This window comes from Nerophis lumbriciformis, linkage group LG32, assembly GCF_033978685.3.
Source record: "Nerophis lumbriciformis linkage group LG32, RoL_Nlum_v2.1, whole genome shotgun sequence".
NCBI classification, from domain to species: domain Eukaryota; kingdom Metazoa; phylum Chordata; class Actinopteri; order Syngnathiformes; family Syngnathidae; genus Nerophis; species Nerophis lumbriciformis.
Genome location: NC_084579.2, coordinates 14794138 through 14821780, shown reverse-complemented (window position 1 = coordinate 14821780; position 27643 = coordinate 14794138). Strand labels below are relative to the sequence as shown.

The 27643-nt window shown below is 39.4% G+C and overlaps 1 protein-coding gene across 7 annotated transcripts in view; it reads right to left on the bottom strand.

Moving 5' to 3' along the window:
• Positions 1-1131: 1131 nt before the first annotated feature.
• Positions 1132-27643, bottom strand: part of znf618 (zinc finger protein 618) — an 84712-nt gene continuing 58200 nt past the window's right edge. For 6 of the 7 annotated variants that reach the window (XM_061927274.1, XM_061927268.1, XM_061927273.1 and 3 more), the window contains 7 exons: positions 24824-24913; positions 20025-20102; positions 19657-19701; positions 13719-13796; positions 13054-13215; positions 7334-8424; positions 1132-6162 (listed from right to left, as the gene is read on the bottom strand). In XM_061927274.1, the coding sequence (XP_061783258.1) occupies positions 5629-6162; positions 7334-8424; positions 13054-13215; positions 13719-13796; positions 19657-19701; positions 20025-20102; positions 24824-24913 (2078 nt within the window). In that variant the 3' untranslated portion in view covers positions 1132-5628. The remainder of the gene's footprint in view (positions 6163-7333; positions 8425-13053; positions 13216-13718; positions 13797-19656; positions 19702-20024; positions 20103-24823; positions 24914-27643) is intronic. The other variant, XM_061927272.1, reaches the window with a different exon arrangement.

Sequence of the window (27643 nt, the reverse complement as noted above, 5' to 3'; positions counted from 1 at the left end):
TATATTATTTCATTACAGCCACACTTTCTCCACACAGGTTCTAATACTAATCAAATATCATCCCGGGGGCCATAGATAATTCATTCGTGGGCTGGATATAGCCTGCCGGCCTTGACTGTGACACCTAGGGGTTAAAGGTAGCTCACATCTCCCGGTGACCCTCACATCACCAGGCGTTGTGACAGCTGCTCGAACCTAAAGACGGCAAACATCTTTTTGGAGTCAATTTTCCTGACAAGAGAGCTCCAAGTTGGTCAGGTTGCAGAGGCATCTTTTCAGCACCCATATTTTCTGCTCATTTCCAAAAAGCAGTAAGGAAAACATGATGTTTCCTCTACAAGTCGTCCAACAAACTAAGTTTTCTCGATCACACATCACTCTAACACAGACCTGGGAAAATTAAGGCCCGGGGGGCCACATGCGGCCCGTTAAGCTTTTCAATCTGGCCCGCCGGACATTCCCAAATAATTTTAAAATTAAAATTAAAACTAGCTGCCATTATGATGTGCAGTGAAGTTTTCTAATGACCGCAAGTCTTGAACTGTACAAAGTATTTCAATGGTTGGAATCTGCGCTTATGAATGATATACCAGTTACTATGGTTATCTAATTAGTTACTATGGTCATCTAATTAGTTACTATGGTCATCTAATTAGTTACTATGGTAATCTACGTCACAGCAGCTCAGACGAGGCACCAAGCAGTGTGGGCTGGAAGCGTTTCCACAGACGCGGAAGGAGATTTTCACAACAAAGTTCTAAAGCTTAGTGATATATCAGATATATCAGATTGTAGGTGGGTTTATTTGGGACCCTTCGCGTTCATATTTCACTGTTTGTTGCATTTTTGTTGCGTTTCACTTGATTGTAAAATATGTCGATCGAAAGGGGGTGTGACGTTCATATTTTGTCAATATTCAGTGTTTTATCGTTCATAGAAAGGAAAAAAAATTCCAGGCGGTCTGTCATAACGTTTTTAGCATTCAATCAGACATTATTGTGAGGTTTTGTATTAGTGTTCCTAAAAATAGATATAAACCGGCCCCCAGACACATTTTTTTCTCTAAATGTGGCCCCTGGGTCAAAATAATTGCCCAGGCCTGCTCTAACATGATGCACACCGCAACGTTGACACAGATTAGGAGTTTATTCACACATTAAATACTACAGTGGGTAATGTAGTTCAGAAACCTTTGAACAGCGCTGCCATTAGAATGACACAAAACCAACAAAAGACGACAGTGAAACTCGTTTCTTTGCCATTATATAAAAATAGTGTTGCTACAAAAGTATAAATTAGGCTTACTAATAAGACAACTCAGATCGGAATCTACACAGGAGTCGGCAAAAATAAAACAAAAGAAAAAGAGAGAAATCATGTGGCGTTAAACAGTAGATTAAAGAAGAAATGCCTGTAAAGTAGAATAAAAAGCAACACACGTTTCTTAACCTGATTCGATAATGCATGATGAAAACATCTCCATGTTAGCATACTATATAGTTGTTTGTACAGTTGAAGTTTAAATAAGTTAAAATCCTGACAAAGAATAAAACTTAGAGGATTCCCATTGGCTAACAGTATTTAAGTTGTGTTATTCTTCTATCATATCAAAAACCTTATTTTTTGTTTAAATGCTACTGTAGAAAAAAGAGGTATAATGTTATCACCGGTGCTCCCTACTGTGTCTCTGAAATGACGGCGCCCCCTTGTGGCATAAAAACAGCAGTTCTCCTGTATGTACTGTACATAATAATACATCCTCGGAAAAAAAATGGATAATGTCAACGTATTCAGCAGTACCTCACCTACCTCCACCGAGAGGTTCGAATTCAGTCGTCCGACATGAAAAAATGTTTAAAAACACACTGGCTTTGAACTTTATAATAGAATCATTACTCTAATTAATAAAAGCATGCATAATTAGCTTAAGATAGAATTTTCGTCGAAGCAACGCGATGGACGCTCATTCTTGGGTGACGCTGGCATTTTGTCCCAGAGCATATCCTATTTAAAATACATTATTTAAAAACACAATTGGAAATCCCTTCATCTATTTCTTCAAAGCAGAAAAAAAAAATATTTTCAACTTGGTTTCTTTTAGATCAAACCAAAGCAGTCTTTTTTTTTATATCAGCAAATTTTTTTTTGTACTATCCATCCATCCATTTTCTACCGCTTGTCATACTATCTACAAAATATTTGAAACGACTCAAAAGATCAGTGATCTTCAGAAAGCAAATAATCACAAAAAATAATCGATTGTGTCGATTAATTCAAGGAAGAGTCATAATTTGAGTGCACTGCTTGGCTGCAACCAGCCGGGGCGCTATTGGTTCAGTCTTAAGTCGTGTTTATGTGGTAATACACCAAAAAAAAAAGGTATTTTTGTGGCGGAAAATACCAACCTTAGTATTGTTTTCCTATCTAAAATTACCAAACATAATATTATTTTTTATTTTTTGTATTTACTCATTCTCTAGTTGTTAAGGAACTTAAGTCAAATGCCCATCCCTAACCACAAAATCATGCTCATATTAAATGGCAAAAGTTTAACATGACATGGTTGAAAAATATATATTCAAATATTGAATGGTAAAAAAAATCAGTGTACATTTTAGTAAACTACAATCTAAATAAAACATTCATGAATATTGATAGTAAAACAAAAATGGATGTGTATTGTCAGCGGGATACACCCAAATATTTTTGAGATTGTTCCAATATTTAAATATAAAATAAATCCAGATGTGTGTCTTGTTAAGTAACACCACATGCATAAAAAAACACTTATCAAGTAAATACAGGTGTTCATATTGCAGGCCTACATTTGACCACTAGAGGAGGCTGTTTCCCAGTCAGTGGTAACCTGCTTTAGCAAAAAATAAATGGAAGCTGCTGAAAAGGCAATGAATTACCAACATCAAGGCATGTTTTTGTGGTTACTTGTTGGGCTAAACATGAGAAAATAAAGGATTTAAAGCCATTAGGAACCAAATTGACCATTCTTCCGAGACATTTAAGGAGGTATGAGCCTGCAAGACATGTACGGTACGTTAGAATCTATTTAACTTGACTTCATTAGTGTTGACCCAACTTCTGTCTCAAGCTGGAACCACAATTTGTGTTTGTTACAAATGTCCAGTAATGAAAGTCAGGGGACCAAAGAGTTGGCGAAAAACTCGTTCCTGAGAGAGATTTCCGCGTTTTGATTTCCAAAAAACAACGCGATAGACAGCAGGAGCAGCGTGACGGCCAACAGCCGAGTTTTAGAAGATTCGGTCGTGTGCCATGTGTGACACAATGTAGCTTATTGCCGTGATAAATCAACATGTGAGGCTTACTTAAGGAAGACTATGTTTGAGGACAAACAACTACAAGGTTTCTACGAGTAGAGTAGGTGAAAAGAAAGTTACGGTAGCTCAAGTAATGTTACTGGTTCGAGTTCAAATGAACAATTATTTGCTTGCTAAAACTGCAGTGTGGTTTTAATATATTACAAGTTTCGACGTGCAAGCCAAGCTTGTGTGTGACGTGCACATGTGACGAGGTAACGGGAAAAAAAAAAGATAATTGGAAGAAGGTTTTTATAAAGGTGTAAGGCTGGATTTACACTACATGGTTCTAGTCACACAATCACGATTTCTCGTATATTTCCAATATGGGTCTGGAAAACACATTGTCCTTGCAGGAATAAGATGTATACTCATTGTCGGATTGAACCTGTCAATGTAAACCGGACATCATCGGAATACGGTAAAGCAACAAAAAACACACCCATAAAGAAAACAACACCTGGGGTAAAATAAAACTGCTGCAAAGGCATAAGCCATTCAATTCAGTCTAAATACCGTACATTACAGACTATAAATTAGGTGAAAACGTTGTATAGTCGTCTCTCATTAAATGCGGTTGATTGGTTGCGGACATGACCGCGATTAAATAATTTCCGTTTAAGTACGAATTATTTAATATAAAGCCAATATTTTCATAGGTATAGCATAAAAAACTTTTTACGGCCTTCTAAATACGGTTTTCAACATCATGAGAGAGCTCTAGACAGTAAATAACACGCTTTGGTCATCTTTAAACTCTTTGAATCCAATATAGTCATGCTGCCTGAAGCTGAGCCAATCAGTGGTCATGATATGGAACAGCACATTTTGATTGCTTCAGTCTCCTCTAGTGGCCAATACTAGTGCAATATCGATATTCTTAAGTTTATCTAGACGGTTTTATGTTTGAAAAATTCAAAAATACAAAACACATGCAAGCTGTAGTGAAGCCACAATATTTGAAGCGTGACTGTAATGACTGACTTTGTTTAAATCATCGGCGTTCAAAGGGCAGCATGCCATTTCTGAAACGCATCCTGTCTAAAAGGATAAAATAAAAAAAACACAGGAATAAAAGATAGCATAACCTAGGATTGATTTAAATGTTTCATCAAAATAACCCTTCAATTTGTCAGTATAAGTAAGAAAATGTTTGGACACCCCAGATTTAAAGAGGACCTATTACGCAAAACCAACTTTTCTTACGCAACGGAATCTGTTTTTGTGTATTCGGGATCTGACTATCTCGAACATTTGAAATCAAACCATGGAGGCATGGCGGAGATTTTTATAAAACAATCTTGTCTTCCTTCATACTTCCTCCAAACTAGCCATTTGGAATTTTCCCAATTTGGGCCTTTTTTACCAATTGTAAAGCCAGCTAATATCTCCATATATGGTCGAGATTTGCCCGAGGAGCTTTGCGCGAGTCCGTCATTTTAGTCTGAAGTTGTAGTCAATAAGCGCCTTTTTTTCCTCAATCCTCTTGTTGTGGGTCGTTCATCCACCCCTGTTGCCATTTGTAATTTAAAGTAGTGTATAGTTCTAACTTAGATCTGCCAGTAGACTCCCTTTGAAAGCACTAAAAACTGCAACATGGCTATCGGGGAGAAGATGCAGTCGAAGTGGAAGTACGTAAATAAGACCCCCCACAAAAAGGCGTATTCTGAAGAGACGACCAAAAAGCGTCTTGAAGATGGTCTGTAAAACATAATCAAATGCAACATTTTGACCAAAGAACCACTATTACACAAGAATGCGTTTTAAATGTAGAAAAAAAATCACATGATTTTTTTTTTAACCAAAGGCAGCCCAAGCAAAGTAAACATAAAACTTTTAATCTGTTTAACGCGTTTTTTTTAAAACAAAAAAAAAAAAGTGTTGACTTCAAACTGCAGTGTAAATCCAGACTAGCTTGTAATGTGTGCTTTTAACCCTTTTGAAGGAAAAAAAGGTTTAGCAGGTTTCATTGAGGTTGAAGAGAATTCCAAACAGATCTCGCGAAAGGCAGTGAATATTCAGACTATTTTCTTCTACAGTATTGTTGAGGTTTACTGACCTTCCCCGCCGTCCCATAACAGCATGTAGCCTTTAAAGCGGTTTCGTTTTTAGGCTAGACAATGATTGGAGTTACCGATATGCTGAACATCTCCGTGTGAAATACAGAACGTGAAAAGCCGTGTTGTTACAGCTGCTTGCAACCTAGCACGTACACATCTATACCTTTACACCCGGTCTAAGCCTAATTAAATAAAAGTCCCTGGCTGAGGGTTGGGGGGGGTCAAGGTTTGGTTGGTTAGCCCATGTTAGAGCGAAGGAAAATGAGTTTGTTCATTTCTTCTGCGGTTACCTGCTGCCTCCTTTTCATGGCCAGGCTTTGCTCGCACACCATCACGCATTCGCTGCGTATGCCCACGGCGGGCACAGCGAGGAGCCACAGCGCCAGGCGGGACAGCCTGGGGAACTTGTCGCCCACTATGGAGCTCCAGTACTGGAAGAGATCGGTGGTCCCCTGGAGCAGAGGCTCCGCCAGGTACTGGAAGATCTCCTGTCGGACTTTGCTTTGACTCTCGTCGTTAGCGGACACTGACGCCATGGCGGTGCCGCCGTTGTTGCCGGCGCCCTCCACGCGGGTTATTTTCGGCATCGGTGGGCCGTCAGTGTCCCGTTCCTCGCCGCACGAGCCGCTGGTGCTGGTTATACACCCGTCCCTGGATTCAGCAGCAAGTTCGCACGCTCGAGAGATGATATCCTCGTGTTGGTAAGTCGGGACCAAACGGAGCTTGAGCTGAGGATCCAAGACCATTGCCACTTGGTGGGCTCGCTCAACCTGGAAGTAGGACATGGTCATCATTATGCGAGTATATTTGTGAAGAAACAGATTTGTATTTTTTTAATTGCTTTGTTTAGGCCAGGGGTCGGCAACCCGCGGCTCTAGAGCCGCATGCGGCTCTTTAGCGCCGCCCTAGTGGCTCTCTGGAGCTTTTTCAAAAATGTATGAAAAATGGAAAAAGATGAGGGGAAAAAAAAATCAATTTTTTGTTTTAATATACCACCCGAACGCCTCCCTAGGGAGGTGTTTAGGGCACGTCCGACCGGTAGGAGGCCGCGGGGAAGACCCAGGACACGTTGGGAAGACTATGTCTCCCGGCTGGCCTGGGAACGCCTTGGGGTCCCACAGGAAGAGCTGGACGAAGTGGCTGGGGAGAGGGAAGTCTGGGCTTCTCTGCTTAGGCTGCTGCCCCCGCGACCCGACCTCGGATAAGCGGAAGAAGATGGATGGATGGATGGATGGTTTTAATATGGTTTCTGTAGGAGGACAAACATGACACAAACCTCCCTAATTGTTATAAAGCACACTGTTTATATTAAACATGCTTCACTGATTCGAGTATTTGGCGAGCGCCGTTTTGTCCTACTAATTTTGGCGGTCCATGAACTCACCTTAGTTTGTTTACATGTATAACTTTCTCCGACTTTCTAGGACGTGTTTTATGCCACTTCTTTTTCTGTCTCCTTTTGTCCACCAAACTTTTAAGGTTGTGCATGAAAGGTGAGTTTTGTTGATGTTATTGACTTGTGTGGAGTGCTAATCAGACATATTTGGTCACTGCATGACTGCAAGCTAATCGATGCTAACATGCTATTTAGGCTAGCTATATGTATATATTGCATCATTATGCCTCATTTGTAACTATATTTGAGGTCATTTAGTTTCCTTTAAGTCCTCTTAATTCAATTTATATCTCATGACACACTATCTGTATGTAATATGGCTTTTAATTTTTTGCGGCTCCAGACAGATTTGTTTTTGTATTTTTGGTCCTATATGGCTCCTTCAACATTTTGGGTTGCCGACCCCTGGTGTAGGCAAAATGAGGTGAACTGTAATCAGCAGAGGCACGATTGAGTAATTCTCAACTGCACCCTTTGAGAAAAAAAAAGAGGAAAACCAACAAAAAAAAGAGGAATATGATTAGGTATACACGAAAATACATTACCTTGAAGTTCTCCTTGAGTGCTTCCAGGAAGTAGTGACAGAGTTTGCTAGCCACGCCCGTTCCAGCTTCTCCAGCTTTGGATGTGAAAAACTTTTCCAGGCGAAGGTAGACAGGAAGTACCTGCTGCAATGTCGGCCTCCTTTGACTGCTGAGCTCCAGCGCTGCCAGGCGCAGAGGAGCCAGCAGACAACTGAGCGTTCCTAACAAGTGCTTGTTGAGGCCCTGGAGGAGAGGAGCCGTAGACTTGTTGCGCCCGTACGTCTCGCAGATCTGTTCGAAGTGGGAGTGGACCTGCAGGAGAGCCTCAGCCGAACGTTCCCAGCAGGGAGGGGTGGGGCACTGGCTGGGGCCGCCCTGTGCTGCGTCCTCTGTGGAGGTGTTGGTGCCCTGTTCCTCGCTGAGGCCCAGTGTGGCGGTGGAGGAGATGTCTCTGCACGTAGCGAGCAGCTCGGCCAGCTCGTGGAGCCCTCGAGCCTGGAGGCTACGCTTCCCCAAGACGGCCTGGACAACGGCACCAAGCGAGCACCCTGCGCAGCGCAAGCAGATCCTCCCGCGTCCGCCGACTCCAAGCGAGGAAGCCCCGAATCCGGCGGCCCACACGCGGGGCTCTGCCACATACACAGTGCGAATATCTGACATGACAAACTCGGACAGCACATTCTGGACCCAGTGGTGGATCTGTTCCGGCCCCTCCCTCAGCTCCGCCTCCCTTACGCCAAGAACGTAACGTTTCAGTCTCGAGCCCTCCACCTGATAGGCTGTGAGAACATAGCAGGCATCCGGGCCCGACGTCTGAGAGTGGCACGTCACGGCGATGCCCAGTGAGGCGTTGGAGCCGAGGGCGCACGTGACCTTTACTTTCACTTGGTTGTACATGCGAGGCAGCTGGCGCAGCGCCAAGGCACTCATGTTGCCCAGGGCGTCGCGGGTGGAGTAAGCTCCATGACGAGCCCCCGTGTCCACCAGTGTTTGTGCCAGCTTGAGGAAGTCCTTGCTGTTGAGCACGTTGAGCATGTTGAGATCGGAGCACATTACCCGTAAGAGACGCTCGGCCACCTGTAGGCGCTCCTTCTCAGGTAGGCCGTTGTTCTCTGGACGGGAGAAAAGAAACATGTAAATGCTTGGAAAAGGTTGTTTGGCGCCATGTGTTGGTATACAGTAACACAAGACAGAAATGTGTATGTGGTCTTGGGTTGGTGCTAAACGACATCAGCGATTTATTTGCATACTTGGCTATCATAACTCAACGCTTGTGTTTGTGAGGGGACAGGTACAACCCAGCTTTTTAATTTGTGTCCAAAAAAATGTAAGACATTTAGGAGTGGGTACCTTTTGTATTTGAACAGTACGGTACTAACTCCGGTATGCAGGAATCAATACTGGTACTCCGCGGTACCAATTTTCTGTACTTTACAGCAGGGGTCCCCAACCTTTTTTGCACCAGGCACCGGTTTAATTTAGATAATATTGTCACGGACTGGCCTTACACGTGTGACAAATAAATACCGCAAAAATAAGTGTATGAAAACTACAACACATGCCAACTCTGAATTAGTGGGAGCACTGGACTTATTTCTTTGCAATGAGATTAGGGATGTCCCGATCCAGGTTTTTGCCCTTCCGATCCGATACCGTTTTTGCACTTCCGATCCAATACCGATACTGACCGATACCGATACTGACCGATACTGGCCTATCCGAGCATGTATTAAAGTTTAAAGTTATTTAGCCTACTTAGTTGTCAGAATCATGTTGAAAAGGGTTTTAGTACTCTTGATAACAACTAGCCAGCTGAATTAGGGGAGTTTGAATAATACACAATGGTTGGTAACAAGAAACTGACCTGTTTATTCAAGGATAAACACAAAATAGACAAAATTATACATGACAAACAGAAATGGCATCATTGAAACTAGGGCTGGGCGATATGGCCTTTTTTTAATATTGCGATAATTTAAGGCCACATTGCGATACACGATATATATCTCGATATTTTGCCTTAGCCTTGAATGAACACTTGATGCATTTAATCACAGCAGTATGATGATTCTATGTGTTTTGATTGATTGATTGAGACTTTTATTAGTAGGTTGCACAGTGAAGTACATATTCCGTACAATTGACCACTAAATGGTAACACGCCAATAAGTTTTTCAACTTGTTTAAGTCGGGGTCCACTCAAATTGATTCATGATACAGATATATACTATCAGATATATACTATCATCATAATACAGTCATCACACAAGATAATCACATTGAATTATTTATAATCCGGGGTGTGGAGGGGGGCGCCTGATGTAAGTGTCAAAAAGACAGCCAAAAGAGTTTGATATGAGAATATCATTAAAATATAGGGTAGAAATGCACCAATTTGCAGGAAATGTAGTCTTGATTTTCAAAATGTTCTTTCAATGCTTGCATGTCTACATTAAAACATTCTTCTTCATACTGCATTAATATATGCTACTTTTAAACTTTCATGCAGAGAAGGAAATCACAACTAAAAAAATCACTATTTTTTTCATACGGTGTTGATCTGGAAATGTTTGATGGTGTGGGCGTGTGGCACCGAATGGAGATAAGCGTCTCGACAGACGTTACAATATTTGAACAATGATGACGAAAACTGTTTTCTCTGTCGTGTCCGTGTGTCGAAAATTGTTATGCGCTTATTTTTTTATTTGAATTTGTGCGTGGCATAGATTAGCCGTGCGCAGAGGACGTTTGAGCAGGCGCGCACCTTAGCGGCTGCGCTAGCATCACAGCTAACGTTAGCCATGCTGCTACCTCTCTGCTGGGAGAGGACGTATACGTATGTGACGTGTGTAAGAAGTTGCGCTTGCTGTCTGTGAGAAGGAGACAGAAGAAGGAGTGGGAAGAGCCTGTAGTGCAATGCCAGCAGCTAAAAGCAACTGCATGAGAATCCACATACATGTGGATGTGTTGAAGGTGTGCTGGAAAATGCGGAACGGAAATAGGGAGCAGCAGAAAAGTGGAATGTATTATTTAAATCTGTGCGTTGGAAAACACGGACCAGAGTTTTTTTTAAACTGGATCTGGATCGGCATTTTCCCATGCTTTGCCGATACGCATTTTTTGGCAAATATCAGCCCGATCCGATATTTGGATCGGATCGGGACATCCCTAAACTCCGGTATGCAGGAATCGATACTGGTACTCCGCGGTACCAATTTTCTGTACTTTACAGCAGGGGTCCCCAACCTTTTTTGCACCAGGCACCGGTTTAATTTAGACAATATTGTCACAGACTGGCCTTACACGTGTGACAAATAAATACCGCAAAAATAAGTGTATGAAAACTACAACACATGCCAACTCTGAATTAGTGGGAGCACTGGACTTATTTCTTTGGAATGAGATGGTCCCTGGCAGGTTAATGGTGTATATTATACATCACGATGTACGATATCAAATTCTTATTGATAAAATAAATTTTAATAATGTATAATATATACCATCAACCTGCTGGGGACAGCAGACAGAAATTTGCCTTTGGCTACAATCTGCCATATGTACAATTTAAATGTTTAATAATGTGCATTATTTATCCCATATACAAAGATAAAACAAATTTAACAAATGGCGACTTTCTACCAGGAGTTTTATTATACATCTATGAACAAGCTTTTTAGTGTGTCTATTAGGACAGGCAAAAGTGAATTCGGAGAAAATGTGGTCGCTTATAAATGTGTGGCTCGGTAGTAAATGCGTCAAAGACTGGTGTTTGGCCACCACTGCTTTAGAGTGTATTAAAAAATGTTAATTGCTAAATAATAAAATTGTTTTTTAATGTAACATGTCCAGTTGTTATATCTTGTTTTCCTATTACATTTCTAAGTCTCAATTGCAAGTGTTATATAGTAGACTTTGCATGCAGTTGCAATTCTAATACGTTGATGGCAGTAGTGTATAAGCTATGGTGTGTTGCCAAGTCAGGGAGTAGTCTTTGCCATTAAGTTGAATCTGTTTTTTGTTGCACCCGAAAAGTGTTTATACTGTAAGTTAAGGCTGCACAATTACGCCAACATAATAATCACCATTAATTTGATTGATATTGTAATCAAGACTACCGGTACTAACACGATTAATCATTAATTTGAAAACATGAGTATTTATTATACCACCAAAACTCAACTTTTAATATAGTTAAAAAAAAGGATATAAATTAATAATGAATAAACCACAACAAGAAAAATATGAATAATAGTAGTAACAGTACAGTTAAATAACAACACCAATATAATAATCAAATTCTGTTTTTCCATTGTAATTGTTTTTAGTTATTTTCTTTTATTTTTTACACATATTTTACCACCATAGAGTATGAGATTTGATAAAAATGAAATTTAATTTAAAAAAAAAATGTAAATGCTAAACTCCTCACATTTATTGAAACAATACATATTTGGACATATTTGACCAGTATTTTAGGTCAAAACATAATAATTGTGTGACTGTATCAATAAGTGCTTCGAGTACATTATGCCTGTGCAATGTACTTTTTTAAAAAGTTCTATTTTGTTAGCACAGTCAGACCGGATGTGGCGCACCATGCTTTTATTTTGAAGAGAGGAAGTGTGTTGTGCTGTTGTTCTCAGCTTGTTGAGTAAGGGGACACATTGAGCCTGGATAAAAAAAAGAGAGCCTCTCAAGTTGCGACTGCTGTTCTGTTTGTACATTAATGTTACATTGATGATGTCGATCACAACAGAAGCAGATGAAATGTATTCTGGGTGTATGGATTGTTCTTACTAGCTTTAGCTTCGTAGTTTAGTCGCTGTTTTAAGGGGCCGTCTCCACATTGTTTAATTCAGGACGGGGCGGTTGAGTGTGTCGGGGATAAATGAGCACAATAAGAAACATTATTGTCCCAAACAATAGTTACTTCTTCTCACAAGGAGAACATTCCACTTATATTTATCTCAGTTTCCCTGATATTCTGCGTTTAACAGCGGATTGTGTTTCATTGGGCAATTACGTGACTCCGTCCGCGGCTACGTAAATGCGGAAATAAATTGACTTTACTTTTTTTGTTGAGTTTAGAGATTATTAATTAGGCATACTAGCGCTTTGTCAAATACGTAACAACCATAGTGTGAACCCAAACTTTTAATAGACGTGTTTTGTTTTTATTCATTCGCTCCTCATTTGTTTCATCGTCAGAAACTCCACAATTTGCATGCACGAAAATAAAAATGTTATTAATTGTCCAACTCCACTGTAAGTATTATACTTATTAGTTACCAGCTATTTGATTGTAACGTAGATCTTAGTTGTAGTTTTCATTACCAAATTTGGAAGTGTTGAAATTGCCATGTAAAATTGCTAATGCTAATAAGTGGCATGTATAAGGCAAAACTAATGAAAATTGGCATCAAACTAGCGCATTTTGGAAAATTGGAGCCTTCCTTTACAATCAAACCTTTTCTATGAGGCATACTTGTTGGCTTTAAAAATTGTAACATTACTCAAGGCAGTTTGTTTGAGTCGACTAAGTGCTGCTTGAGTGCTTGTTTTGTCACCAAGTCTGCGATGTCACAAGCAACAAAGGCATCGAAATATGCCACCGTTTGATTTTACGTGAATTGATACCCGGTAGTACAGGCAGAATTTGGTCTGTGTTTCTAAAAGTACCCTTGTATTAATAGATCAGCATCACAATGCAGTAAGTAAGAACAAACATTTCAAGAACGTACGGCTGACAATGTGGTTTCTCTGGGGGACGCTTTGAGGTTGGATCTGTAGTTTGACTGAGGGTTGGGCGGCCTGAGCCGGTGATGCTCTCCACAGCTGCTCCTGAGGACCCGAAGCTAAGGAGGTTTTTGGAGAGTTGCCTTTGGTGTGGTTCTCGATGTCGGCTGGAGTTGACACAAGTAGGGGAGGGAAAAGATCAGCTGTGACAATTTCTTATTGATAACATACATTTTAAAAAGCAAGGAAGAAGGGTACAGTATGAGTATGGTGGTAGAAATAAAAAGCTAAGGATAAACATGAAAAAAATTTAACTCATAGAAAAACATGAATATTTAAACTGTATTTCAAAATCAATTATTGCACTCATATTTGAAAACTTAGTGGTAATCATGAAGCCTTGATGTTTTAGAGATTCCCAATCCAAACTGCACATACAGCTGCGACAGGTAAAAACATCAATACCGTATACCGGTACTACAATTAAATTGCACAGCTACCCTTTTTAGAACCCTAACAGCTGCCCCAGAACCAGATCTGCAACAACCCCCATTACGACACTCAAGTCAATCAATTCGACGCCTACAACATGCTTTGTCGTACAGACTTACCAAATTGACTATTTGTTTTCGCTGTCGAGCTCAACATGCATTTGTGGTTGTGGACTCACCAGCGTGGGACTGCATGTGCTCCAGCAGGTTGTTGTAGAACTGGAACTGGATGCCACAGGCACCACAAGTGTAGGGTTCTAAAAAATCACAAGGCCCAGAAGAGCAGTGACAAAAACGCTGGCGCTAATGCATCTTAGTCCATCCAGCTGCCTCCATTGTGGCTCTGAGCCACATGTAGGCCAAAGAATATCAATACTACCAAGGTCTCACTAATTGCTTTTGTCGTTACTTATCGGGGGACAAAAGCACCTGAATGGGAGATGTAGCTGGCAAGATTTTAAATACTTTGCAGAGTATAAAGGTTGAGTTAATTCAGGCTGGGGCCATACATATACAGTACAGGCACTATATTTGCAACCTCAGTATATCCTCTATCCTAACTCTGGTTTACACAGACTAATAACCACAACATAACAAAAACACAGAAGAGGAGCACCAGAAGACTTCAGGAGATACGCAGCAGCTTAAGAAAAATAAAGAAAAATCTGCTAATGTATCTACAGCTACCGGTACATTAACTAGTCTTGATTTCCTAAAAATTTTGTATGGAACATTGTAAAGACAAAAAGTAGCATCAAATTTAGATTTTTTTAAGGAACTTTTAAGTTAAAAGAAATTTTGCAAAAACAAAAAAAGCCTGGCAGTAAGTTTTATGTATTTTTAAACTATTTACAGTAGATCATTATTATTTACTATTTTTAGGTTTGTAAAATGAGACTTTAAGTAACCTACAGGAGGAGTGAAGCATGTAAATTGCAGGTTTAAGTATTATACCGTGTTTTCAAAGATGGAGATAATATTTCAAACATTTTAATATTTAATTTTTAAGTGATTTCATTTATTGAAATCAAATGCTCTTTTGAAGTGTAACTACAACAACAAGGGGTGTCCCGATACAACATTTTCTCTCCGACACGATATCCTGATTTTAGAGCCTTGAGTAGTGGACAAAAATGTGTTTTTCTCCTCAAAATTCTACACACAATACCCTACAGTGATAATGTGAAAATATTTTTTGTGGCAAATGTCCATCCATCCATTTTCTAACGCTTAATCCCTTCGGTGCCGCGGGGGGCGCTGGAGCCTATCTCAGCTACAATCGGGCGGAAGGTGGGGCCTATCTCAGCTACAATCGGGCGGAAGGCGGGGTACACCCTGGACAAGTCGCCACCTCATCACAGGGCCAACACAGATACACAGACAACATACACACTCACATTCACACACTAGGGCCAATTTAGTGTTGCCAATCAACCTATCCCCAGGTGCATGTTTTTGGAGGTGGGATGAAGCTGAAGTACCCGGAGGGAACCCACGAATGTATTAAAAATAAAAAAATAATAAAGAAATACATGTGCATAAGTATTCGCAGCCTTTCCTTAATACTTTATTGATGCATCTTTGGCAGCAATTGCAGCCTCAAGTCTTTTTGAATACGATGCCACAAGCTTGGCACACCTATCTTTGGGCAGTTTTGCCCATTCTTCTTTGCAGCACCTCTAAAGCTCCATCAGGTTTGATGGGATGTGGCTAGCACACACATTTTCAGATTTCTCCAGAGATGATCGGATTTAAGTCTGGGATCTGGCTGGGCCACTCAAGGACATGTACAGGGTTGTCCTGAAGCCTTTTCCTTTGATACATTGGCTGTGTGGGTAGTTGTCCTGCTGAAAGATGAACCGTTGCCGCAGTCTAAGCTCAAGAGCACTCTGGAGCAGGTTTTCATCCAGGATGTCTCTGTACATTGCTGCATTCATCTTTCCCTCTATCCTGACTAGACTCCAAGTTCCTGCCGCTGAAAACCATCCCCACAGCATGATGCTGCCACCACCACGCTTCACTGTAGGGGTGGTATTGGTCTGGTGATGAGCGGTGCCTGGCTTTCTCCAAACATGATGCTTGGAATTCAAGCCGAAGAGTTCAATCTGTGTCTCATCAGACCAGATAACTCTGTTTCACTTTTTGGCAAACGTTTACAAAGGAATGGCTTCCGTCTGGCCACTCTACCATACAAGCCTGATTGGTGGATTGCCGCCGAGATGGTTGTACTTCTGGAAGCTTTTCCTCTCTCCACTGAGGAAAGCTGTAGCTCTGCCAGAGTGACCATCAGGTTTTTGTCACCTCCCTGACTCGGGCCCTTCTCCCCCGATCGCTCTGTTTAGGCTGCCGGCCAACTCTAGGAAGAGTCCTGGTGGTTCCAAATGTCTTCCATTTCCGGGTGATGGAGGCCTTTGTGCTCAATGGAAGCAGATATTTTTCTGTACCTTTCCGCAAATTTGTGCTACGAGGTAATCGTGTCTTGGAGGCCTACTGAAAATGAATTTAACTTCATTCTTGGTATGTGCTCTGCCATGCACTGTCAAGTGTGAGACCTTATAAAGTATATAGACAGGTGTGTGCCTTTCCAAATCATGTCCAACCAACTGAATTCTCAAGGATGATCAGTTGAAACAGGATACCCTTGAGTTGACTTTTGAGCTTCATGGCAAAGTCTGTGAATACTTATGTACATGTGATTTCTTTGTTTTTTTTATTTTAATACATTTGCAAAAATTTGTGAAAAAAAAAATAATAATAAAATAAAAAATGTATACTTTTTCACATTGTCATTATGGGGTATTGTGTGTGTAATTTTGAGGACACAAATGAATGTATTCCATTTTGGAATAAGGCTGTAACTAGAGGTGGGGAAAATGATCGATTTTTAGGTGTATCGCAATTCGGACATGGACGATTATAGAATCCATTAGTAAACGTCAACGATCGATATATTTATTGTAAATTCAAGTTATGCGGACGGTTCTAAACTTTGACTGACTGCAGTGATCCACCTCACCGAGAGATCCGACCACCTCCTTTATTATCGGGCACTTTATGTTCCAGTTTTGCACACATTTTCATTGATTTAAAAATGTTTGAATTATTTTAACTTTTTTCTATTACAAATGCACTGTTTTTTAAAGTTGCAAGCGATAAATGCTTATTTCGTGAAATGTAAAACTGCATTAATATACATAAATTAAAGCTGCATCAATAATACATTTTTTATCAAATCGTAGGTCCTGAACCGTAATCGAATTGTGATGTGCTTAAAGATTCTCACGTCTTGCAGTAACATAACAAAATGTGGAAAAAGTGAAGCAATGTGAACACTTTCTGGATGCTCTGTATAAGCACGAATCATAGTACATACTGCTATTATTTTGTAGTGTGGAATGTTACAAAAAGGCTTGATCAAGTCAAATTACTCAAACATAACACTTGTACTGGTATGAAAAAAAACTAACCTGTTATTACATTGAATGGACTTATGGTGTCTTTAATTAAATTGAAGTAGAGTGGTAATTTGTTTTGGCAATAACTAGTGGTCACAATAATTAAGTTTAGCACATGACTCTCATGACACACTTGAATGATCCACACAAGAGGATACTTTCTAATAAACGTCTGACTTTGTTTACATAAGTAATATGCAATTATACCCAGTTTATATAGACCAATGTCGTATTTTGGGCTACAATATTTTTCAATTAATGACACTTCCTACATATGTCGAGCTTGTTTGCTGTTGTGTACTATACTTAGCTGTTGGGCAGCTGCCAGCTCCTAGTATCTCACAGTATAGCTCGCCATGTTTACCTTTTATAAATGAATTAACTAAAATAAAATTAAATATCAAACATATGTGCTTAATGAAGGACATTTACCGTAAATTCCAAATTATAAACCGATATTTTTTCCCCCACACATTGAACCCTTAATTAATTAATGGATTTTTCTTCGCAGACGGCCATAATACAAAGTTTGAAAAATAAAGAAAATACAATGAGAATGTGTTTTGTTGTTTGTGCAATGGCGCCATCTTTTGGACAAGTTTGCTCACTGCAGGTGCAGCGGAGTCCTTCCATTTAGTGCTTTCAACCGAAAGTAAGAGTGCCGTTCAGTGTTCTAGCTGTCCTTAGCGTTCTGTTCTTATGGATTCTTCATTTAGAACTCCTAGCAACGTTTGTAAGTTTTGCAGTATAACTAAAACTGTTTATACTAACTAAATCGTCCCATGTGTGATGTCTGTAGGAGTGTTTTCATGCATATTTGTACGTGCGATCCTAAAGTAGCGAAGCTAGCGTCTTTAGCATTAGCTAATATGCTAACAACGACATTATTTTTTATATTGTTTCAGTTTTGTAAAAGTCTCAGTGTACTCGCCAAGACGTCACCCTGGAGTTATTTAGTCTGTTTAGCTGATTGGAGAGCTAGCTCCCGCAGCTAGTGGGTCCATAACAATGACCTCCGTTTTGTTTGATCAGCCATTTTACTGCCGTGTTACAGGCACCGTTTGGAAACAATTAAAGTATGTAAATAAACATTTACAGAATCTTTCTGTATAAATAGTCATTTCGCAACATATATATATATATATATATATAATATATATATAATATATATATATATATAACGTGTATATATATATATATATATATATATATATATATATATACCCGGTATATATATATATATATATATATATATATATATATATATATATATATATATATATATATATATATATATATATATATATATATATATATATATATATATATAATATATATATCAGCAATCATAAATGAAGCATTCAGCATATATACAATGTTGACATCTACAGTTATTTTTTGATAAAGATCAAAACGTTACGTTACTCAAAACCACATTACTTGTAAACGGCACTTGCAACAGCAACATTTAGACACAAAGTTATATTATGAAATGCAACTTTACCTGAGCAAAAACGATGCATATTTATCCGGGAGAGTCTTGATACCAATATATTTGACCCAGCCACACACAAAGAAGTTGTAGACCTCCATGCTTTTTCAAGTGTTCATCTATTTTTGTCATGTAGAATGATGTCTGGAGTTATAGTTCCATATGTCTGGGAACGCGAATGACGTATAATCCTTAATATCACTCGCCAAATCTTTTTTTTGATAATGTATAGGGCTCTATCCCATTGCATAGTTTGATTAATTTGCTTGTATCTGCTTTTTGCAGGAAAATTTAAGCTTCTTTTGTACTTCGAAAGTTTGCGCTTTGCTGGCTGTACAACAGCCATCTTGGCTTGGTTGACCACCAGTGGTTTTTACTTCCGGGAAGAAGTCAAGTGTCGGAATACAAGCAATACTTATTGTTTTTTTGTTGTTGTTGTTGATATCGGACCGATATCCGATATCATTATCGAATCGGGACACCCCAAACAACAATACCACTAATAGCTAAAACTAAACATTCAGCCCATGTATTGCACATGGCCATATTCTAAAAACTAAAATGTATTATTAATGAGATTATTAAATATCCTACCAATTTGCTTTGTCACTTAATAAAATATAAACTAGATTTAATGCAGAAAATGTGTAAATACGTCCCTCTGCATTATTAATTTTTGCAGTATGCAGCCCTCGCTGGTGTAGCGCATTTTGGTAGTTGATTTACAAAATGCCCACCTATTTTTTTTATGTGCTCTGAACAGCACTTTGTCCTTTTTTAACATGCCTTTAAAATCTATTAAAATGAGTGGCAACTTAATGACTTATGGAAAATATGGGTCCCAAGGGGAGGGCAATTGAGACCCCCTGATTTAGTGTATTTATATCAGGGAGTAAAAAGAGGCCCCCCTTTTTATGTTCTCTGAGGCTCACACTTAAAAAAGCTCTGATCGAAGCGTTCTCCAAATGTATAATAAACCTAATGTGCATCCTTTTAAATAGAATGGTGATGAAAGTGAATGCAGCATGATGAGAAGCACAATGGCTCGCACAGAAATAAAAGTGACATGAAATGGAGAGAGCTGCTGCGTGCGCATAATGTAATTTGTTTACAGCCGAAAGGTGGGGTTGTGTGTGTGTGTGTGTGTACAGGGGCTGGGGTGTGACTTACTCTGAGGTGTAGAGAAGGAAGTAGCCACCAGAGGGCTCGGAGTTCCTGTGAACAGAAGGATGTGAGTTACAGTATATACTGGTAGATGCACAGAAATACTACAATAGCAGTTTGATGACTTCCTCGTGAAAAAAAATGTGTCTTGTTACAAGAAACAATTGGCCATCAATGTTATGCAAATTGCATACAACACTGTAAGCATTAGAATAAGGGGAGTACAGCCACTCCCACCTTTGTAATATGAACAAAGCAGTACGTACACAATAGAATGCAGGGAGGCAGGTTGAAAAAAATAAACCTCTTCAAAATCTTTTTGACAAGGGTAAAATTAAAATTTGGGCAACAAACACAAGCCTAAAAGGACTCACCACTTGAGTTCTGCGAACTGTTTGTGTCCACCAGACTCGATTGTAATGCGTTCTCCAATTTCCGTCTGAAGTGAATGTCTGTGTAAAGTGCAAAAAACAGGAGACACTACAGTAATCAGCATGAGGTATCTTGTGGCTAATTCAAAGATTGATACATTTTATATGCCACCATGACTGTCAGGATGAGGTAAAATGTGCAATTGTAATCTTTTACACATGTCAATCAATAGAGGCTGCGAATCAATAGCGCCAACCTTTTCATCAAATGTGAACATTTAAGCTCCTCACACGAGCTTAAATTGCTGCTCCCCACTCCTCGTCTTTTTTGACCCACTTTTAACAAGACGTGTGCACGCTTTAAATAGCTCTTTATGGCAAAGTGCTCATCTGGAAAAAGAGTTTTGGAAGCCTGGGACTTGTCATGTATCATAAAACAATGTAATATATGTTGTACAGAGTGACCCGAAAAATAACATAACCTATAAAAATGTTATTAAATCCCAAAAAAGGTCCAGCAACTTTCAAGACATTTGCTGACCTTAAACTTTAGATCATTTCCTAAAGTTTCCATTATCTTGGTCTGTGCATAAAAGCCATGTTCTTTCCAAAATGGGCTCCACAGTGTTGGAGGCAAACTTGCATACGACACGAAAAATTTTCAATTACTCAAACTTTAGAAAATTTTGCACAGTCCAATAATCTCTGAACTTCCGAACCCAGTCAAAAATTCTGCTTATTGATGGAGCATGACGACACAGAAACTTTCTAAGAAAATGTGCTTGCACATTTGTTGGAGAAAGAGGACTCCATGCAAAATGTATTTTCCTTGGTTGACTTCAAGCCAAGGAATTTTGTGATAGCTATTGTTCCAATATGTTATGCACAAAGTCAACTTACAGACAAAAAAAAAATTAAATTGACGGATTTATTTAAACATTTGTGAGTTCCGTTTTTTTTGGAGGGGATCAGCCTGACCATTTTGATTTTAGTTTGTGATTTACATAGTAATAACTACTAATGGAAATAATAAAAAATAAATAATCTGTTTCCGTGTCAAAATCATTACTTTTACACTTGTGTTTGAAGAGACACTTGAAACTATATAAAGCTGCTGTATGTCACAGTTCAGTAGATGCTTAGAGGGAGCTCGCGTTCTATCATTGACTATGTTAACACTGCAGGCCAAAGTATCCCAAATCGGATTGTTTTCGAAATCAGATTTTTCCAGTGTAAACGCGCCCAAGCCCCAATGTGGCCTTGATGTCAATTGCATGTGCAGTTCGATAAAGTGAAAACAAAGGAAAATGACCGGATTCCGTAAATGAACCTGCTACTACTAAATTATAAATGATAAATGGGTTGTACTTGTATAGCGCTTTTCTACCTTCAAGGTACTCAAAGCGCTTTGACACTACTTCCACATTTACCCATTCACACACACATTCACACACTGATGGAGGGAGCTGCCATGCAAGGCGCTAACCAGCACCCATCAGGAGCAAGGGTGAAGTGTCTTGCTCAGGACACAACGGACATGACGAGGTTGGTACTAGGTGGGGATTGAACCAGGGACCCTCGGGTCGCGCACGGCCACTCTTCCACTGCGCCACGACGTCTCTACTACTACAAAATAAAATAAAAGTTAGTCCAGAACGCGGCAGCACGACTTTTAACAGGGGCCAGGAGACGCCAGCATATAACCCCAATCCTTGAGAGTTTGCACTGGCTCCCTGTTCATTTTAGAATTGATTTTAAAACCTTGCTGTTTGTTTTTAAAGCTTTACATCAGGGGTGCTCATTACGTCGATCGCGATCTACCGGTCGATCTCGGAAGGTGTGTCAGTCGATCACCAGCCAGGCATTAAAAAAATAGTCCTAAAAATGAGTGATCATAAATCTTCACTATGACGTCACTTTCGTCACTTGATTGACATTCACGGCACCCGAGGGTCTTCTGAGATGACGCTGGCTGCTGCCAGCTCATTAAAATTACCGACTGGAAGGCAAGAAACACTTTATTTCAACAGACTCTGGCGCCGTACCTGTCGTCAAAACTCCAAAGACCGACTGCACAGTTGCACAATAAAAGCTCTGCTTCATCCTGCCTGCGCTACCAAAATAAGAGTCTCAGAAAGCTGGCGTGCACAAGCTAGCAAGCTACGGAGTTTGCCGACAATGTATTTCTTGTAAAGTGTATACAAAGGAGTACGGAAGCTGGACAAATAAGATGCCAAAAACCAACCACTTTCATGTGGTATTGGACAGAAAGGAGGACTTTTTTTCTCCTCCATTCGAAAATGCGGACGTTATCATCACCACTGTCTGATTCCAATCAATGCAAGTCATCAGAATCAGGTAATACACCAACTTATATTCTTGTCTTCATGAAAGAAAGGAATCTATATGTGTTAAACATGCTTGTATTATCTTTAACCACTTTTAACTTATTAAAAATATTAACTATATGTGTTAAACATGCTTGTATTATCTTTAACCACCTTTAAGTTGTTAACAATATTAACTATATGTGTTAAACATGCTTGTTTTATCTTTATCACCTTTAAGTTGTTAACAATATTAACTATTTGTGTTAAACATGCTTGTATTATTTTTAACCACCTTTAACTTGTTAACAATATTAACTAGATGTGTTAAACATGCTTGCATTATCTTTAAACACCTTTAACTTGTTAACAATATTAACTATAAGTATTAAACATAATTGTATTATCATTAAACACCTTTAATGTATTAACAATATTAACTATATGTGTTAAACATGCTTGCATTATCATTAAACACCTTTAACTTGTTAACAAAAACATATATTTCATAAATAAGTAAATATAAATTATATATATGAATGAGGTAGATCCCCACGACTTGATCAATTGAAAAATAGCTCGCCTGCAGAAAAAGTGTGAGCACCCCTGCTTTACATGGACTGGCACCTCATTATATCTCGGACCTCATACAAACTTACAATCCTGCGCGCGCTCTGAGGTCCGAGAGCCAGCTCCAGCTCGTGGAGCTCAAGACGAGACTTAAAACCAGGGGAGACAGGGCCTTCTCTGTGGTCGGCCCTAAGCTCTGGAACACTCTGCCCCTCCATGTTCGAACTGCTCCCACAGTGGAGTGTTTTAAGTCTCGTCTTAAGACCCACTTTTATTCTCTGGCTTTTAACACTACGTGAGTTGTGTGGTCCTCTGTTGTCCTCTGTGTTTTTAAAATGTTGATTTCTATTTAGGGTACTGTTTTAATTGGTTTTACCCTTTAAAATTGTTTTTAATCATATTTATTTTATATTGTTTTTAATTGTGTTTAATATTGTTGTGCAGCACTTTGGAAACATTTTGTTTCCAAAGTGTTGTTTGATGTGCTGTATAAATAAAGTGGATTGGATTGGATTGAAATGTCGCCACAACAGATAATGGTCACCACATCTAAAAATGAGTGTTGTTTTACGTGAAAATAAACTATAGTTATGTAATGTATTAATGGATATATATACTGTAATATATCTGGGAGGGTTCTAATCTTTTCATGGCTGTTAAGTAGAAGAGCCACGGACATCAGCGTGGATCAACATTAGCTTTATTTTTCAACTCACATGTAAGCAAATACGCCACAGCATCAATTACGGTCCTTCAACAATTGCTATTTCTTCGGAATCAAAATATATTTTCATACATTACACGTAGCCCATTATTTGCGCACTATTGACTAGTGATGCACCGAAAATTCGGCCATTGAAAATAGACTTTGGTTGCCAAAACCGGATGTTATGATGAAGTATCCACTTCCGCTGGCGAGCCGCGTCTTTCCCCGCACACCAAATGACGTACCTCGCCAAAAGTTGACGAAAACGTCCCATCCGGGTCGCATTTTCGTTTAGACTGAAGTCACATTTGAAAAGATCAAATTCCAATTGGATTTGGACTACCTCTTGATGTGAAAAGATCAGATTTAAACTGGCAAAAAAAATCTGATCTGTGTTACTTAAGGGCAAAAAAATGTATTTGGTGCGCAGTGTAAAATGTAAAAACCAACGCCACAGAGCAAGGGCAGCGTTTTGAGTGATTTATCGTCTTGCTCACCTGTTTAAACTCCGCGCGGCGGCTATTGCATCCATTTTTTTAAGAAACATCAAGATCTTTTCTGCATGCCCGCGTCTGGACACGGACAATTGAAGCCAATCGAAGCCAAAATTTCATTCTGTCCATGCGGAGGAGTTTTACAAAATGTAACTTCTAATTGTGACAAATAGACAATTATTTATTAAATTTGTTGTCTTCAAGTACTAATGGTAACATACTGTAAGCTAGCTGGTGGCGTTCTTGTTATATTCTTTGGTTGTGAAAAATGCAAACATTCCTTTCGATAAGCATACAAGTGTAAAAGTAGCAATGTTAAAAGACACGGCACATTGTGTTTGATTGGCGTTGCTGAATTTATAGTTTCCAGTTTACTGAGTTTTACAAAAGATGGTGTGCGACTTCAGAGGCACATTTCCACCCAAATGTTCAAATCACGCAAAAATCCAGCAACACGTCAAAGATCAGATACCCAGAAACGCACACATCATTAAACAGTTCACTTTTCACTCGGTTCCCTCCATTTGCATTGATCTTTGTTTAATTTCATCTGTCTTTTTGCTAATAACATCATGTGTCATGCTGACAAGCTCAGACAATTACGAAAGCATTCACATTCTCTAATTACACTGATGATGAATGTTGCTTCACAAGCTATCGATATTGTTCTTTTAAAATGTTTTTGAATAAACAATGCGTGCTTACTTTTTATCCTATCGGTTTGGCTCTGGCCAAATTTACTCATGTCCAGGCTGCCACACTCCTGCACCCGCGACGTCTTCAGATCAAAGGAACCTAAGTCGGGAGATATTAAGCACATATTAAAACAGAATTAAATGTGAAAATACTTGACAAACATCATAAAGTACATAATTAAAGCACATCAGCGTTTCCCACAAGATTGCAATCTATTTGTGGCTTTTGGTTTGCATAATTGGCCATGACGCATGTGGATGTGCTTTTTATGGACACTGTGGATAAAAATGAGGAAAAAACAAATGTGTTTTGAATACAGTACAGGCCAAAAGTTTGGACACACCTTCTCATTCAATGTGTTTTCTTTATTTTCATGACTATTTACATTGTAGATTGTCACTGAAGGCATCAAAACTATAAATGAACACATGTAGAGTTATGTAATAACAAAAAAAGGTGAAATAACTGAAAACATGTTTTATATTCTACAAACCCCGTTTCTATATGAGTTGGGAGATTGTGTTAGATGTAAATATAAACGGAATACAATGATTTGCTAATAATTTTCAACCCATATTCAGTTGAATATGCTACAAAGACAACATATTTGATGTTCAAACTGATAAACATTTTTTTTTTTGCAAATAATCATTAACTTTAGAATTTGATGCCAGCAACACGTGACAAAGAAGTTGGGAAAGGTGGCAATAAATACTGATAAAGTTGAGGAATGCTCATCAAACACTTATTTGGAACATCCCACAGGTGAACAGGCAAATTGGGAACAGGTGGGTGCCATGATTGGGTATAAAAGTAGATTCCATGAAATGCTCAGTCATTCACAAACAAGGATGGGGCGAGGGCCACCACTTTGTCAACAAATGCGTGAGAAAATTGTTGAACAGTTTAAGAAAAACCTTTCTCAACCAGCTATTGCAAGGAATTTAGGGATTTTACCATCTACGGTCCGTAATATTATTAAAGGGTTCAGAGAATCTGGAGAAATCACTGCACGTAAGCAGCTAAGCCCGTGACCTTCGATCCCTCAGGCTGTACTGCATCAACAAGCGACATCAGTGTGTAAAGGATATCACCACATGGGCTCAGGAACACTTCAGAAACCCACTGTCAGTAACTACAGTTGGTCGCTACATCTGTAAGTGCAAGTTAAAACTCTCTTATGCAAGGCGAAAACCGTTTATCAACAACACCCAGAAACGCCATCAGCTTTGCTGGGCCTGAGCTCATCTAAGATGGACTGATACAAAGTGGAAAAGTGTTCTGTGGTCTGACGAGTCCACATTTCAAATTGTTTTTGGAAACTGTGGACGTCGTGTCCTACGGACCAAAGAGGAAAAGAACCATCCGGATTGTTGTAGGCACAAAGTTGAAAAGCCAGCATCTGTGATGGTATGGGGGTGTATTAGTGCCCAAGGCATGGGTAACTTACACATCTGTGAAGGCGCCATTAATGCTGAAAGGTACATACATGTTTTGGAGCAACATATGTTGCCATCCAAGCAATGTTACCATGGACGCCCCTGCTTATTTCAGCAAGACAATGCCAAGCCACGTGTTACATCAACGTGGCTTTATAGTAAAAGAGTGCGGGTACTAGACTGGCCAGCCTGTAGTCCAGACCTGTCTCCCTTTGAAAATGTGTGGCGCATTATGAAGCCTAGAATACCACAACGGAGACCCCCCGACTGTTGAACAACTTAAGCTGTACATCAAGCAAGAATGGGAAAGAATTCCACCTGAGAAGCTTAAAAAATGTGTCTCCTCAGTTCCCAAACGTTTACTGAGTGTTGTTAAAAGGAGAGGCCATGTAACACAGTGGTGAACATGCCCTTTCCCAACTACTTTGGCACGTGTTGCAGCCATGAACTTCTAAGTTAATTATTATTTGCAAAAAAAAATAAAGTTTATGAGTTTGAACATCAAATATCTTGTCTTTGTAGTGCATTCAAATGAATATGGGTTGAAAAGGATTTGCAAATCATTGTATTCCGTTTATATTTGCATCTAACACAATTTCCCAACTCATATGGAAACGGGGTTTGTAGTTTCTTCAAAATAGCCACCCTTTGCTCGGATTACTGCTTTGCACACTCTTGGCATTCTCTCGATGAGCTTCAAGAGGTAGTCACCTGCAATGGTTTTCACTTCACAGGTGTGCCTTATCAGGGTTGATTAGTGGAATTTCTTGCTTTATCAATGGGATTGGGACCATCAGTTGTGTTGTGAATGAGAAGGTGTGTCCAAACTTTTGGCCCGTACTGTACATGTAAACATTTTTGGTCGCTTCTTTTTGTCATTGTCACAAACAGCACAGAGATGCCTGTGAGTAATTTAGGAGAGGCAAACAGCAGGACCCATTGCTCGTTGAGAAGAGCCATACATGTTCAAGTCTTCAAAGGGGTCCAATAAGACCAGAAAAAGTTAGATTTTTTTAGCTGTTGAAAAGGAGTATATAGAAGGGTGTGAATATTCACTAGCTGTAGCTTGTTTTCATATTCTCAGGCAGACCAGGTGCTCCTGAGGTATGTCAAAAAGGAGTTATGATGCATACCGCCACCAACTGTACAGAGTTGTAATGACAAGCTAACTTCACAGACACTCCAATTATGATGTGTTTGAGGAAGGGCGAACAGGTTGCACAGAATCTATTCGAAGTGGACCAAATGTATTTGTAATGCATCGATTGTATGGAAAATGCTGTATACAGGGTATTCATAAAACACAGATTTGACTGAGATGCTGTATGTACCGTATTTTTCGGACTATAAGTCGCATTTTTTTTCATAGTTTGGCCGGGCTCCAGTGCGA